The sequence below is a fragment of the Carcharodon carcharias genome, chromosome 22, assembly GCF_017639515.1.
Source record: "Carcharodon carcharias isolate sCarCar2 chromosome 22, sCarCar2.pri, whole genome shotgun sequence".
NCBI classification, from domain to species: domain Eukaryota; kingdom Metazoa; phylum Chordata; class Chondrichthyes; order Lamniformes; family Lamnidae; genus Carcharodon; species Carcharodon carcharias.
This window is the reverse complement of record NC_054488.1, coordinates 7,314,559-7,329,791: the sequence shown is the minus strand read 5'-3', so window position 1 is coordinate 7,329,791 and position 15,233 is coordinate 7,314,559. Positions and strand designations below refer to the sequence as shown.

Below are 15,233 nucleotides of genomic sequence, written 5' to 3'. Positions count from 1 at the left end.
GGCTGGCCGGGCAGAGATTCTTGAATATCTGAAAGCATAAATGCAAAAGAGGAGGATTGGGCTGAGGGAAGTGGAGTGGCAGTGGGCAGAAAGCAAAAGGTGCATGCTCACATTGTCTGCAATTTGCACTTAATGCCAGATTGAGGGACAAGGGTCAAATGGTGTTTGAAAATGTGCATAAGGCAGGAACATTGTCATCCTGTATGTCCTGAGTGGCATGTTTGCAACAGTTTTATTATGTGCCTCTGCAATAATTCTGAGCACCATCTCCTCCAAGGGCCTCAGGAGATGCAGCCATTTCTGCCCCTACAATTTCTCTGCTGCTCCCTCTTGTTACGTGACAGCTTGTCCTGCAAGAGATGGGAAAGAATGTGTTGCAATGTGTTTGGGTGATGTGAGTCATAGTTCCAGTTATTCAGCTATGTGGAAGCTGCGAGGTGTGTGTATGAGGCTTGCAGCATTAGTAACTGAGGATGAGGTAGAGCAGCAAGCCAGAGAGAAGGTTCCCATCTTCTCCGATGTAGCACTGGAGGCCTTGGTGCAGGAGTTAGAAAGTAGGAGAAGCATCATGTTTCTGCAGAGGGCACTCTAAGCATATACTGTGAGGAGAATAGAAACAGACAGGTGAATGTTAGGCATGAGGGCTGATTGCTCGAAATTGTTGTAGATGAGTGATAGTGCTTTGAACAGTGTAAGAGTTTGCTGGTGTGGTGTGTAGAGCATGGCGTTTGAGGATATGTTCACTGAGCTTGACCACTCATATGAGGTCATTGAACTTTCATCAGCTTGGTGTCCTAGGGGCCAGATTCCTTGCACTGACCTCATGGCTATCTGCTCCTATTTCATTTGCAACGTATGCCTTGAGGACCTCCTGGCTGTCTGCAGAAACATGATGTTTCTCCTCCTGTCAACCTCCTGCACTAAGAACTCCAGTAAGAAAATGTGAGAGTGACAAACAGAAGAGAGTTCATGGAGTCACAGGGGGATTTATATAAAGGGAGAAGATGAGTCAGCTTCACAGATAAAGATACAAGACACTGCTGGGGCCGGAGAAAGGAAGGAGAAGAAACGGAAAGCAAACCGAAAGAATGCTCTGTCTGGCATGCTGCTCCATCCCTTTTCTTTCAGAGCTGTTCCAAAACCTGCAGCTAGAATGCATCTTCTGTTTAAGCAGTGTAGGCGGGTTCAGACTAACTTTAACTCGTCTTAGCCTCACTCAAACCTCCTCCTCCTCTCCCCCCCCCCCAAACACACACAAGTGTGCAGACACTCAACTGCGCTTTCAGTATTGGGCTACACAGTCATGATGTTGCCTGCATTACCTCTATTGCGCATGGGGCATTGAGATCCCTACACCCGCAAATAAGCTATATCCAATTTTTAGCCCTGCACCTCAGTAAAGATTCCACAGTCTGATGGTTGAAGAGACACACAGTTGATTGCCCTGTTCACAGATCCCAAATCCCCAGTAGTCAGAACTGCATTGTTTCCGCTCTCTGGCTACTGAAAATTTGCGGTGTAAGAGCCCTCAGAAAGTTTATAAGCAAATGTAATGTATGGTGAGCGTTGTTCATTCACCATTGACCGCAAATTCTGAGCCATTAGGTATGTTACCTAGCTTGTTGTCCATCATAGCCTGTTCCCCAATTGCAGCCTAGTGTAGTCAGCTACAAGCCAAATTTAAAGTTACCTCAACTTACTAAATTGTTGTCGGGAAGACTTATTTTTAGCAAGATCCATGCTTGGGAAACCCTTTAGCCCCTTATTATAAAAGTATCAAGAATGCTTTTCTTCTACTTCTGTGGCATTGCTCAGGGGCCAAAATGTTTAAATGATGTGACTTTTCCTGGAACTACATCTCTCTTTGTCCTCCCCTCTTACTTTCTCAGTCAATTTTTCTGTTAAATTCTGTCTTTGTTTTCTGTTTATCTCCTTTCTTCCTCCCTCTGACAGTCTCTCCTATCGTTATCTGTGATGTCTGCTCAACTTTTCCCTTCATGTAAATTCCTCCGTTACTCTGTGTCCTCTCTTCTGTCGGCCACTCGCACATTTTCTGACTTTATCTGCATGTTTTTCTTTCCTTTTGTCCTTCATTTCTGCTTGCTTCAGAATTGATTGACGTCCCTCTTGAAGTGCGGGCTGAGGTGTGTGCTTTCTTGGTGAATTTGGAGAAGCAGCTAAAGGAGGACAGGTATTGAGAGGCTAAACCAGAGCTGAGCTAGAAAGCAGTCTGGTGCTACAGGTGAGTAGGGTGTTTGGTTCCGGTGACTTTGAGGGAGTAAGTTGTCTGGCTGTGGGGTTTAAGCCTGAAGTTAGCAGGGAGGCTGGGTGCTATTGTTTGGGTTTCGATGGATCTTGGTAGGAGGGACCAGGAAGAAGAGGTTGCCATCAGGGCAACAGTTAGGTCAGTAGTGAAGGGGTAGAATTTACCTCAATTATTATAGGTGGATGGCTAGACTGTGATCAGAATGACGCCAACAATGTGAGTTCAGTCCCTTGACTGGCTGAGGTGATTCATGGAGGCCTGCCTCCTCACCTTGCCCCATGCATGTGGAGTGGTGCTTCTCAAGCTATAAAACCAATTGTCCCTCTCTAATAGAGGGTGTTGCCTTTGGTCCTTTTTGGTTCACATCTAATTCACTATTATAATCAATTGGGACTGGATGGACAGTTATAGAACGTATCTTTTTGGTTAGGAATTATGTTACATACGAAATCAAAGCACAGTGGGTCAATATATATACATTACAAGCTTACAAGTCATTTTGCAGGTGCTATAAGTAAACTTGCAGAATCACCATCAACAATATGCATTTATATAATGCCCTTAATGTAGAAAGATGGTCCAAAGTGCTTCACAGTGGTGTTAAAAGGGGAGTGATTTGTGGAGAGGCAGAGGAATTTAGATAATTGAAGAATGTAGAGGCTAGTTAGCTGATTGCACAACTGACAAAGGTAGGACCAAGGAAGCTAGAAACAGAGGAACGGTCAGTTGAGTAGCAGAAGGAGTTGTAGGTCTGGAAGATGTTAGAGTTGGGGAGTGGCAAATTGATGAAGGGTTTTCAAAACATTGGTGAGAATTTTAAATTTAAGGCAATGGGGAGATGGACATCCAGAACTGGATGAGCTGAACTCTATTTGTACTAGAAGATCGGCCTGGTCATGTCAGGAGGTGGCAAAGGCATGGAACAGGATTTTAGTGGCAGATGGGCTGAGGCAGTTTATGCTATGAAGGTGGAAGTAGGCAGTTTTGGGGATTGATAGGATTTGGGGCGGAAGCCCAGTTCAGATTTGAATGGGATGGTGATATTGTGAACGGTCTGGTTGAGCCTGATACAAGTACCAGGGAGGGCAGTTGAGTTGCTGGTAAAGGTTTGGGGTTGTTAGTTGCAGGAGATTGCGATTCATCAAAGCCTGTATGTTGGGTAAAAGTGGAACCAAGCAGGGGCAGTCCCAACAAGCTGGGCAACAGAAGAGAGGCATTGGAGTAGGCTGACTATGTGAAACAATAGCAGAATCTTTACAATGCCGAAGGAGGCCATTTGGCCTATCGAGTCTGCACCGGTTATCTGAAAGCACATTCTACTTAGTCCTACTCCCCTGCCTTATCCCCGTAACCTTGCACATTCTCTCTTGTCAGATAGCAATCCAATTCCTTTGTGAATACCTTGATTGAACCTGCCTCTGCCACACTCAGGAAGTTCATTTCAGACTCCAACCATTCTCTGGGTGAAAAATGTTTGTCTCACATCACATTTATGCCTTTTACTAATTATTTTGAATCTATGCCTTCTAGTTCTTGATGCTGTCTTGAGTGGGAACAGTTTCTCACTATTTACCCTGTCCCTCAGGATCTTGAATACTGCTATCAAGTCTCATCTCAGCCTTCTTTTCTCCAAGCAAAACAGTCTCAACCTCTCCAATCTATCCTCATAGCTACAATTCTTCATCCCTGGAATCATTCTTGTGAACCTCCTCTGTACTCTCCAATGTCTTCACATCCTTCTTCAAGTATGGCACCCAGAACTGGATGCAGCACTCCAGATGGGGCCTAACTAGCGTCTTATACACGTTCAACATGACTTCCTTACTTTGTACTCAATGTCCCTATTAATAAAGCCTAAGATATTATACACTTTATTAACTGCCCTCTCAACATGCCCTGCCATCTTCAGTGATTTATGTGCATTTTCACCAAGGTCCCTCTGTTCCTGCACCTCCTTTAGAATTTCTCCCTTTTTTTATATTGGCCCTCCATATTCTTCCTGCCAAGATGAATCACCTCACACTTCTCTGCATCGAACTTCATCTGCCACTTGTCTGTCCAATCCACCAACGTATCCGTGTCCTTTTGAAATTCAAGACTATCATGACAGTTCATGACGTTCCAATCTTCATATCATCTGCAAATTTTGAAATCATGCCATGAACTCCACAGTCTAGGTCATTAATATGTATCAGGAGGAGCAAGGGCCACAACACTGACCCCTGAGAACTTCACTACAAACCTTCCTCCAATTCGAAAAACGTTCACTAACCACTACTCTGTTTCTGTCACTCAGCCAATTTCTTATGCAAGTGCCTACTCTCCCTTTTATTCCATGAGCTTGAATTTCGCTCTCAAGCCTGTTGTGTGGCAGTGTATAAAATGCCTTTTGAAATTCCATATACACCACATCAACAGCATTGCCCTTATCAACCTTCTCTCTTACCTCCTCAAAAAACTCCCAAGTTAGTTAAACATGATTTTTCCTTAATGAATCCATGCTGGCTTACCTGAATTATCCTGCACTTGTCTAAGTGATTGTTGCTTTTGATTGATTTTAGATTTTGAAGGTTTTAGATAAGTTCAGGAGGGACAATTCATCATAATTAAGTCACAGATTATAATTTGTGACTTTGACTCGGGTCATTTTGATGCTGTGGGAGTGATGGAAAGCTGATTAGAGAGAAAACGTAAACCAAGAACATAAATATATTTTAACCTAGAAGGATGTAAACATTTGCTGTTTAAATAAATGATCAATAATTTAAATAAATGTTATTTGGTTAAATACATTAATTTAAAAACACGCTATTTAAATGGAATGCTTTCCTTTATTACAAAGAGGGTGGAGCATTAAAGTAGGGACGTACTGCTACAACTGCTGGTGAGACCACACCTAGAGTACTGTTTATGGCTTTGCCTCCTTAGTTCAGGAAGGATACAGTTGCATTGGAAGCAGTTCAGAAAAGACTCACTGGACTGATTCCTGGAATGAAAGGGTTAAGCAGGTTGGGCCTTATACTCATTGGAGTTTAGAAAAATGAGAGGTGACCTTATTGAAACATATAGTGAAACATTGATTCTGAGGGGGCTTGGCAGGGTTGATGCTGAGAGAATGTTTCTTATGGTGGAATTTAGAACTGGGGGCACAGATTAAAAATAATAGTCACCTACTTAAGACTGGAATGGGGAGGAATTTCTTTTTTGAGGGTTATTCATCTTTGGAATTCTCTTATGCAGAGAACAGTGGAGGCGGAGTCGTTGAATATATTCAAGGCTGAGTTAGACAGATATTTGGTTGACAAGAGAAGTCAATCAGCCATGCACTTATTGAATCGTGGAGCAGGCTGGATGGGCCAGATGGCCTACTTCTCCTATTTCTTATGATCTTAACTAATTACCTGATGTTTACCTTGCCTAATTTGAGATAGATGGTGTTGGAGAGAGTTGCACTGAAAATTGGGCAGGTAGCTAACTGGCTTCAGTACTAGAGGTTGGACCGTGTGGATGGGGAGCTGGCTGGGTCAGACATGGAGATGGCAGTTGGATTCCAGGGTTGACCAGGGAGGTATCCACTTTACAAAGCATTCTGAGGCGTGTTACTTTCAGGTCAGCCTGGGAGAGAGGGAGCAGGGTTAAAGCACTCACTGATCATATAAGAATGCACCAACGAGCTCAGAAGGAGCAGGCCCTGGAGCACACTCAGTAGGCCTGGGATGGAAGAAGAAAATGGAATAGTTGCCTCGGTCAGATCCACGTAAAATGTGAGGGGTTGTTTTTTTGCCCTGGAGAATAATTGAGCTCTGGAGCAGCCTGCCAGTTTGTGCAGTGGACACCAATTCACTGAGTTCCTTCAAGCAAGAATTGGACTTGTTTTTGGCTGGGAAAATATCATCTCCAAAAAAAGGTAGGTACTGCAAGGAATTGTCAGGGCCAGACTGATGATCTGAAGTAGTTTTGATCACAGAGGAGAGGGGTGGAGGTGTTCAGAGTTAAGTTTTCCAGTAATTTTTTACCTTCTAAATTGTGTTTTTTGACTTTTTTTGTCTCTCTTATCACAGGGTTTTGAGTGGGATAGGGAGTGTATATATTGTGATGCACGAGATACCACAGTTATGTGGCATAGGCTGGATGGACCAGGAGGTACTTGCTTGTCCATCGTTGTTTGTGTAGTCTTAGCTGCAGAATCCATTGGGAGTGGAGGGGGAACAGAGAGCAGGTGCAGGGGATAAATTGAATGGGATGAAGGATTAACACCGGCTGGGAACCTAAGTATTTAAAGAAAAGGTTTTATTTTTTAATGAACTGACTGCTCTTTGGATCATGTGAAACATATGACACCAATCAGCAACATTAGAGGTTAATTAAAATCATACAATGTTACAGACATACTGACAAAAACCTGTTCATAATATAAATGTATTGTTTTGTAACATTTCTCATCAGTTGTGACTGTCAGTTAAAGAGAGGTCACGTAGCATTGTAGTCATTGTCCTTCAAATAACTTGTCCACTCATACAGGCAGAATATATCTCATTCCACACTGATGATCCCAGAAAATTAATCACTAGGTCTTAGTTTATTCTAGCAGAGTTCATCCACACTTACTGGATTCCATTTGTGGACCTTGAGACTTTGGAAAGCAGGAGGGAAAATGGACTTATTTTGTCATTTAATGTTCATGTCTTAGAATCCAGTTGTAGATGTAGGAAGATAACATCACAACATTTTGAGCTGTACCGATCATGAATTGCATTATGAATCATGAAAACCTATATTAAGCATAGATGAACAGAAATAGGTGGTCAGAGAACTAGTAACATTGACATGTTGTCAATTTAAAGATGCCAAATATCCTTTAAAAATGACTTTAAGTCACAGCGAGGAACACAGGCTGCTTTCCCAAAACAGATGGAATTGCCAAGGAAGCCAAAGGGAAACATAAAGAATGTTGGAAATTACAAATAAAAAGCTATTGGATAGAATTGGAGCCCTTAAATGTCAAGGGCCAAACTGTATATTGGGAAGTGGAATTGTCTACACCCAAGTGGGTTTTTTTTTTGGTGATCAGTTAGAAACTGGAATAACGCCAGAGGATTGACTCCATCCAACCTGGAGTTTTGTGTATTATATTGGTTTCCGTGCGACAGTGCAGACTTTCTGGTTTTGGTGAGCCCTAAGAGTTAGACAACTCAGCTGAAACCAAAAATTGGACATCTAATCTGAGGAGACATTTGAAGCAGGAAATGTTTTCTCAATAACTGAGAAATTTTAGAGGTTTTTAGCAAAGTCTTCAAGACTCTAAGGGGTCAGGAAAACTTTTAAAAAAACTTAAATACCACAAACTTTAAGCAAGGGGACATGAAGTCAAGTTTGGAAAAGGAGGTGAACAGGTGACTTGGCTGAAACTATGTTAATGGTCAATTTGTAGGATAGACTATCTAAGAAAACAGTGGAGCTAGATAGGTGAAAGAAAAAAATGGTTTCTTTTTAAAAAATTACAACAGGCCAAATAGACTGCAATCATCTATTCCCATCCTGTGAAACATAGGTCTTAGGAGCAGGAGTAGGAAGATCATGGCTGATCAGATTGTGGTCTCAACCCCACTTTCCTGTATGCCCTCATAACCCTTGACGATCAAAAATCTATCTAACTCAGCCTTGAATAAATTCAGCTACCCAGCCTCCACTGATCTCTGGAGAAGAACATTCCACAGACTAGTGACCCTCTGAGAAAAAAAATTCTCATCTCCATCTTAAAAGGGAGATCTCTTATTCTTAAACTGTCTCCTAGTTCTACTCTGCCCACAGGAGGAAACATCCTCCCAGTGTCCACTCTATCAAGTCCCCTCAGGATCTTATATGTTTCAGTAAGATCACCTTTCATTCTTCTAAACTCCAATGGGTATAGGCCCAACCTGATCAACTGTTCTTCATGATTCAAGCCTTTCATCCTAAGATTGAGTGAAATGTGTCTACACTTTGCTTTCACTGGCAGTATTTCTAATGGAAATATGGCAAAGATAAGTTGATCAACCAACAGTCAAAGCAGATATGATAGTTCACATTTATTATGTCAAATATGGCCGTAAAAATGTTCTTCTGTAGCTGTGAGCTTTCTAGCATGTTTCTCTGATATGGAGGACAGAGATTTGATGCATCATGAGCTTTTATCCAGTTTCCTTGGATTTTGCCTGCCTAATTTGGAAGTTGTTCCTGGTAAACATTTGCATTGCTTGAAGCAGTGAAACAAAATAATGTGGAAAGTGTAAGCAACACCATTTGTCAACCAAGGTTAATATAAATAAGGGATCAGGCACTAGATTTGATTGCAAAAGTAATGATGTGTTTATCCAACGATAGGAGCATATTGAAAGGAATTGCTTACGAATACTTTACTCCTCTTACATTGCCTACACAATGCAGTCTTAAGTGCTGTACATTTACCACTAATGGCACCAAGTTGCCTCTCATATAGATGACATCACAAAGGGCTTCTGAAGCAAAAGCCAGCTTTTACTACAGATTAATAGCCACTGTCTCGACAATCAGATCATCGATTTGATTAAGCATCCACTAATGCGTTATAAAGTTTTCAGCGGTGCTGCAGTGCGTAGCCCGATCAGAACCTCATTTTCAATATGTACAAGCAGACCTCTCAGTTACAAAGTCAAAAGGATTTTAATGTTCTTCAGGCTTTAGCCAATTTATGGTTTAACTGATGATCTAAATCTGGAATTTCAATGGGCAGTTATAGGGGAATGTTTATTTGTGCTTTTGTTTAGATTTTATGCATTGTGTAACTCCTTACAACTTGCCGTTCATTCAGCAGGGAATTGTTTAGTTTAGTACGATCACGATAGTATAAGTTTACCTTGTCTCTGAGGGAAAACTGCTCCTTTTGTCCTGTAAGTGGCGTTATTATATAGCATCTTTCATAACTTCAGGACATGCAACAGTGTTTCACCACCAATGAAGTATTTTTGAAGTACAAATATATGTGAACTGTAGGAAACACAGCAGACAATTTGCACATAACAAAGTTCAACAATGAAGGAAATGACCAGATAATCTGTATTTTGGTGGTGTTGCTTGAGGGATGAATGTTGGCCCTTTGGTGGTGTTGCTTGAGGGATGAATGTTGGCCCGAACCCCAGGGGAATTCCATGCTCCTCCTCAAAGTGCCATGGGGTCTTTTCCATCAACCTGAGAGGACAGACTCCCTTAAGTTAACACATCTGACTGTACAGCACTCCCTCAATACTGCACTCCATTATCAGCCTAGAGATGTGCACCTGCCATGGGGCTGAACCCATGACCTACTGACCTAGATGTGTGGCACCAATGTAGGGATTCAAAAGCCAGAAATAGATACACACTCCAGACTGTGTATCAGTTTAAGGGCAGCTGGAATTATAGGCGAACGGAGCAAGTCAAATTTCCACAGAGTGCTAAAGGAGCTGATAAATATATTTGAATACAAAAAGTGAATACTGACCCATTAGAAATTTTATGTAAAGACTTAAAATTATCACCAGTGCCCTTAATATACGTTTGTGAACTAATAAAAGTACAGCATATAGATTTTTAAATAAGATTAATGATAAATATACCTAAAGAAAATTGCGTCACTATTTGTTTCCATCATGCCACCTGAGTATGTCTTTGTCGCTCACTGTGCCTCTGATATGCAGTTTTGTAAAATCCCGTTAAAGGATTAATAAATGCCTTCTTTCTTCTTGCTGTTTAATTGAGGTACTGCTTGTAGCTCTTGTGCAAGAAGTCAAAAATATGTTGAAATTTTTTCACAGCTCAGTGGAAATAAAGTTTTTAGAAAATTGAAAGTAAAGATCATTTTGATGGAAACACTTCTGCCAAATTGTGATTTATTTGCCAAACAGCTGGTGGATAATTTATATTGATTTCACATGCAGGGAATATAATGGATATTGTGTCACACGACAACTTGCATATGTATAGCTCTATCAACGTAGACCTTGCAAGGTGCTTCAGGGATCCTGATCAATCCTGTTTATGAAGTTTATAACTTTTATTTTAAGGACAGTTGACTCCTTCTATTAGATTGTATGAGCTCTGTTTTATCTGTTTTCAAAACTCTGTGGTTGCCATAATTTTTGTTCAAAACTTTATAGAACTGCAACAAAAGGAGCAAAATCCTTTATTTCATAATTTTTACCAGGACATGCAACCAGGGCGCTTAAGCCACAGTTAATATTGTTCTTCAGCTGTCTAACATTAAGAACAGGCAGCTCCACAAGTCAGAAGACTAGGAAGAGGGAATCAAACTTGCACATTCCCACTTCATGGGACCACATGTTAGTTCTCCATTGCATTAAGTGTTGACCTGTCATTTTCCCCATCACCTCGCCTATGCCTTTGATCCTTCTTTTGGTTTTGCACCTGCTCTCCACCCCCCAGCCCCTCCAAGCCTCAGTTTAGATTAACAAAGTTCTGCTATGCAATGCAGCTGAACAATTTCAGAAGCAGACCAAATCAAATTCAATTTTGTTTTAAGCTTCTGATAACTTTGATTGAAATAAAACTATTCAAATAAGAAATGGTTCATTCATGAGGTAATTAGAGTTGTTCTTAAGAAAAATAGGTAGTGCTCTGAATTCAGCATCTTCTAACCCCGTTCTCTTGATTAAAGCTCATGTCTAAATGCTGCCTTTGTTGTGACTCGCCACTATAAGACACCTCTTGTTCCACTGTTAACTGATTTGAATAGAGAGGGAGAAGAGTGGTTAATAATTACAGCAGGGTTCATTGAGTTTGTCAACATTAAGTACACAAGCATATTGACTTGCAGTGGTGCATCATGTTAGGGCAAGTGCAAAGTTATTTGAATAAATAAATGGCAAACAACCCCATTGTACGTTTTCATTATCACATAGTTCCTGATAATATACCTTGGTCATTTCAAGAGAACCTTCCTGTCCAATTATTCAAATGATTTGTGTAAATAAATTAGAAGTATATCTCAGAAATAATTTAACATTTAAACCATGTTATTCTCCATAATTACAGTATGATCCTCTGATTATGTCAATTTATGCTGAAGTGAAACTGGCTTAAATAGATTTTCTCACCTTGAAAACAGCTGTTACAGTTGTGATACACTTTTGATTCTGTAAGTATGGTGGATTTTTTTATTTAACAGAATCTTTGTGTATAACAGGTAGAAAAAGAGTGAGAAAGTGTTAAATATCCATGTGATATTAATGATGAAAGACTTGCACGTTAATGGCCATTTACTATTAGTACTGTAAACTTGGTGGAAAAAACTGTTCTAGCTGAGTGGACCACCTCTTTCCCCGCCATTGTATATTGCTTTTAAGTGGCTTTCCTTGGAATGTCAATGATGCATTTTATTGTATTTATATTTTTGTACAAGACTATTATACTGACCTTTGTCTGTCAAAACTTTTACTCTTATGTAATTACTGATGATAAAGAACTTCCTGCCTGGTTTGTTTGGACAAAATTCCTTTTATCTTTTTTAGTCCTTTACTGTAAAAGAAACATCAGTTTTCAGTTGTCTTGTTAATTTTTTACTCTCATTTCCCTCTGTATTAAGGGCAACTCTTCACCACACCCCTCAACCAACATCTGGGTATTTGTGGAAGTGAACACTCAGATGTTTGGATGAATGAGACTGAAATACATTGAGGTCTCAGGGAAAGAAACAATGCATTAACTTATCGTAACACCAACATGAAGCATTACAGACTTACAAAGATACCTTCAAAGTCCTTGTCATTGAATGAGGCTTCAAAGAAACAAAATTCTGTTCTAGCTGTACCCAAAACAATGTGCGCTGGAAGTACTTTGATTCATTAGCTGTCTGACATAAACAGAACAGTTCGGAGGTGTGGCTTGCAGCAGTGTCTAAAACAAAGTACTCTGTAGACTTGCACCTGGTGTCAGTAGTATAGCTGCAACCCAATCAGCGATTGTGCAATTTTCTGGGTCAATTACATCCAAATACATTGCACAACAGCTCTTAAGTCAGTTTTGTGCCTTGTACTAGGTCAGCTGTCAAAGTGAGTGCCTTTTTGTGGGGGATTTTCCTTTAACATTTGTGCTTTGAAGTAACAAAACCAGCCGCCTCAAGCACATTTTAGCCATTATTTATATATGTCCTTTGAATAGTTAGAACCCTTCTGTATGTTCACTCTTCCTAGAAAGTAGGTTTTGGATACATCCAAGAAATCTTGCATTTAGAAAACAATTTTTGATCAGAACTAGCATGAATATGCTTAGTGGATCATTATAAAAGTGCATTGGTTAACAAGCAATATGTTTAATTTCAGTTAAAACTCATATTAAGAGTAATGTGAGATAGACTAATCTAAAACTATTGAATATCCAGTGCACATGATCCAATTAGCTTTGCCTGGAACTTGACTTCAGCCTGCCCTTCAAGATGCTTTTAAAGAAAATACACAGTGTTACTAGGTGTAGAATGCATCATATAAATCACCCCTTTCCTGCCACAAAGAAATTGAAAGGACTATGCAAAAGTTTAGTTACCAGCAGAATGTTCCAATTTAGACTGTTTGCACTCTTTTGCAGAACTACCTGGTGGATTTTTTATTGTGCTCTCCAAAGTAAGTGTTGCTAAGAAATTAAAATGGTTAACCGTAGCATCACAAAAGATGACCATTTGATCCACTGTGCCTGTGCAAACTCTTTGAAACAATTCATAATGGGAAAGCCTGCATTTGAGCTGAGCCCCTTGCTTATGTCCCACTCAAGTTTTGCACCGTCTGCAAGCCTGAGTACCCGATGAGTCACTGATCATAGCAAATTGCAGCAAGTTTACTCTCAGGTTATAGTTGACTTGATGAGACTGGAGGCAGGTGCTACTATCATAGGTCTTATCATAGTATAAAAGCAGCTGTAGACTGGTGCAGCTGTAACCTGGTGCACATCAAGGCTTGTATCGGTCGTATGTTTAATACAGAATTATTCGATCTGTTTCACAAGAATTGCCTGTTGCAGTGATTGACTTTTGCTCTAGCTTCAATTCCAAATAAAATAACCACTATGTCAACGCCATTACTTTGCAATGGCTCAAATTCAATATTTATGGAGTTTTCACCTCCATATTTTACACAACATGGCTTGTTCTTGTATTTGGTCTTGTCTCCTTTTACTGGGTTTGAGCTGAGATTATTCATTACATGCAAGCCACCTGTTTCCAAAGAACATAGTCTACTTTAGGGAAATATAGCATTTTTAAAGGGGAAGGCCAGTGTGGGTGGAGGTGGCGATAGGTAGATAGTTGGGGATGAATTCCAACAACTATATGTAGCACCATGGATGAAATATCATAAATCATTATAATTGCCTGTGGAGAATCATGTCACCTATTTCAGTTCTACTTTGAGATAATCATGGCTGATGCATTTCCTGATAGACTTACATTGACTAATAGCAGGCAATGCTCTGTATCATCCTGAACCCAATTCAGACCCACCTGACCACAGAAGGCCCTCTATTGGTCTACTATGGAACACCCACCAAGTGGTGACTTTTAAATGGAGAACTTTGAGTGGGTAGCGAATGATATTCTTCCTTTCCCATTCACTTTGGTATATTACTGTTTTTTTAAAAAGTTACCTTTATTTTACAAAACAAAAAATTAATGGATTCAGAAACCATTTTATTTAGGTTACAATGTTGGAATATATAAAATTAAAATTTCGAAGTTCTTGTGATCCTCAAGTTAAATCAGTAGAAAAATTGCTGTCTTAAAGCAGAGCTAAACCATTTGAGAAAGCACTCTACAGTATTAAGGTGCTTCTCTGTATACTTATTATCCTGCATAATCTCAGGTTCAACTTCTTAACTGTGTTTGGAGGTTGATCTTTCCAGACATTTTGCTCTATTACGTCAAACTTAAATTGGCTTCATTAGATTGTCTGTGTCTAATACCATGTTCCATTTTAATTTCTAATAGTTCTTTGAGGTGCCATTTGACTCGAACATGAACAGGACGAAGAACAGGCCCCTGGTCAGAGGACAAATTAGGTTGGTCTCTTCAGAATTGTACTTGTTACTTTTTTAGGATCTCAACAGTTTTTTTTAAATTTGTAAGCTTTGAAATGTTTTTTTATGCATGGTTCGTGTTAACTGCACAGTGTGATACTGAGCAACACAAACTAGAAAAATACAGGCTTTGGTGAATTACTGAATCTTAGGCTAATGGAAGGCTAGGAAGTATAAGAATCCTATGTTGCCCTAACTGTGTATAGTCAACCACCTCACACCATTAGACTCTGTAAACCTCCAGAATGAAACCTCTTATGGTGTCAGCACTTGCTGCTCTAATAAAAGGATGTTCAAACTATTCTGAATCTAAGAATATTTACTTAATGGTGAGTAATTAGAAGCTGTTGAGCACAGAGATTTAGATGTCCTTGTATGCAAATCACTAAAAGTTAGTGCACAGGGACAAAAAGTAACCGGAAAAGCAGATGGGAATGTTGGCCTTTATCTTAAAGGGGTTGGTAAACAAAAGTTTGAGTTTAATAGTTTGAGGAGTGATCTAATCAAGATGTTTAAAATGAAGAAGGGATTCAGTAAGTAAGATATATATATATATATATATATATAGAAACTATTTGATTTGGTGGGGGAATTCCGGAACAAGAAGATACAATCTGAAAATTATATCTAGGCCATGTAAGAGTGAAATCAGAAAGAAATTTTTTACTCGAGATAATAGAAATCTCAAACTCTTCCTCCCCCACTGTCATCCCTGTTTCGCTAAAGCTTTTAGACGCCAAGGGAATTGAAAATTTCAAGACTGAGATTGATAGATCATTGTTGAGTAAGGGTATCAAGGGATATAGAGTTCAGGTAAAGATCAGCTATGACCTAAAGGAGGAGCTTACTGCTGTTCCTATGTTCCTGTATTGGTATTTTTTTAAAAATAGCT

General features: G+C 39.8%; 1 protein-coding gene across 2 annotated transcripts in view; it reads left to right on the top strand.

The window, feature by feature from the left end:
* The window catches only part of LOC121293603 (protoheme IX farnesyltransferase, mitochondrial), a 130,528-nt gene that overhangs the window by 93,438 nt on the left and 21,857 nt on the right, over positions 1-15,233 (top strand). For both annotated transcript variants that reach the window (XR_005946568.1, XM_041216695.1), the window contains exon 5: positions 14,253-14,323. Coding sequence is in view for 1 of the 2 variants with exons in the window: in XM_041216695.1 (XP_041072629.1) it covers positions 14,253-14,323 (71 nt within the window). In the remaining variant the exon portion in view is untranslated. The remainder of the gene's footprint in view (positions 1-14,252; positions 14,324-15,233) is intronic.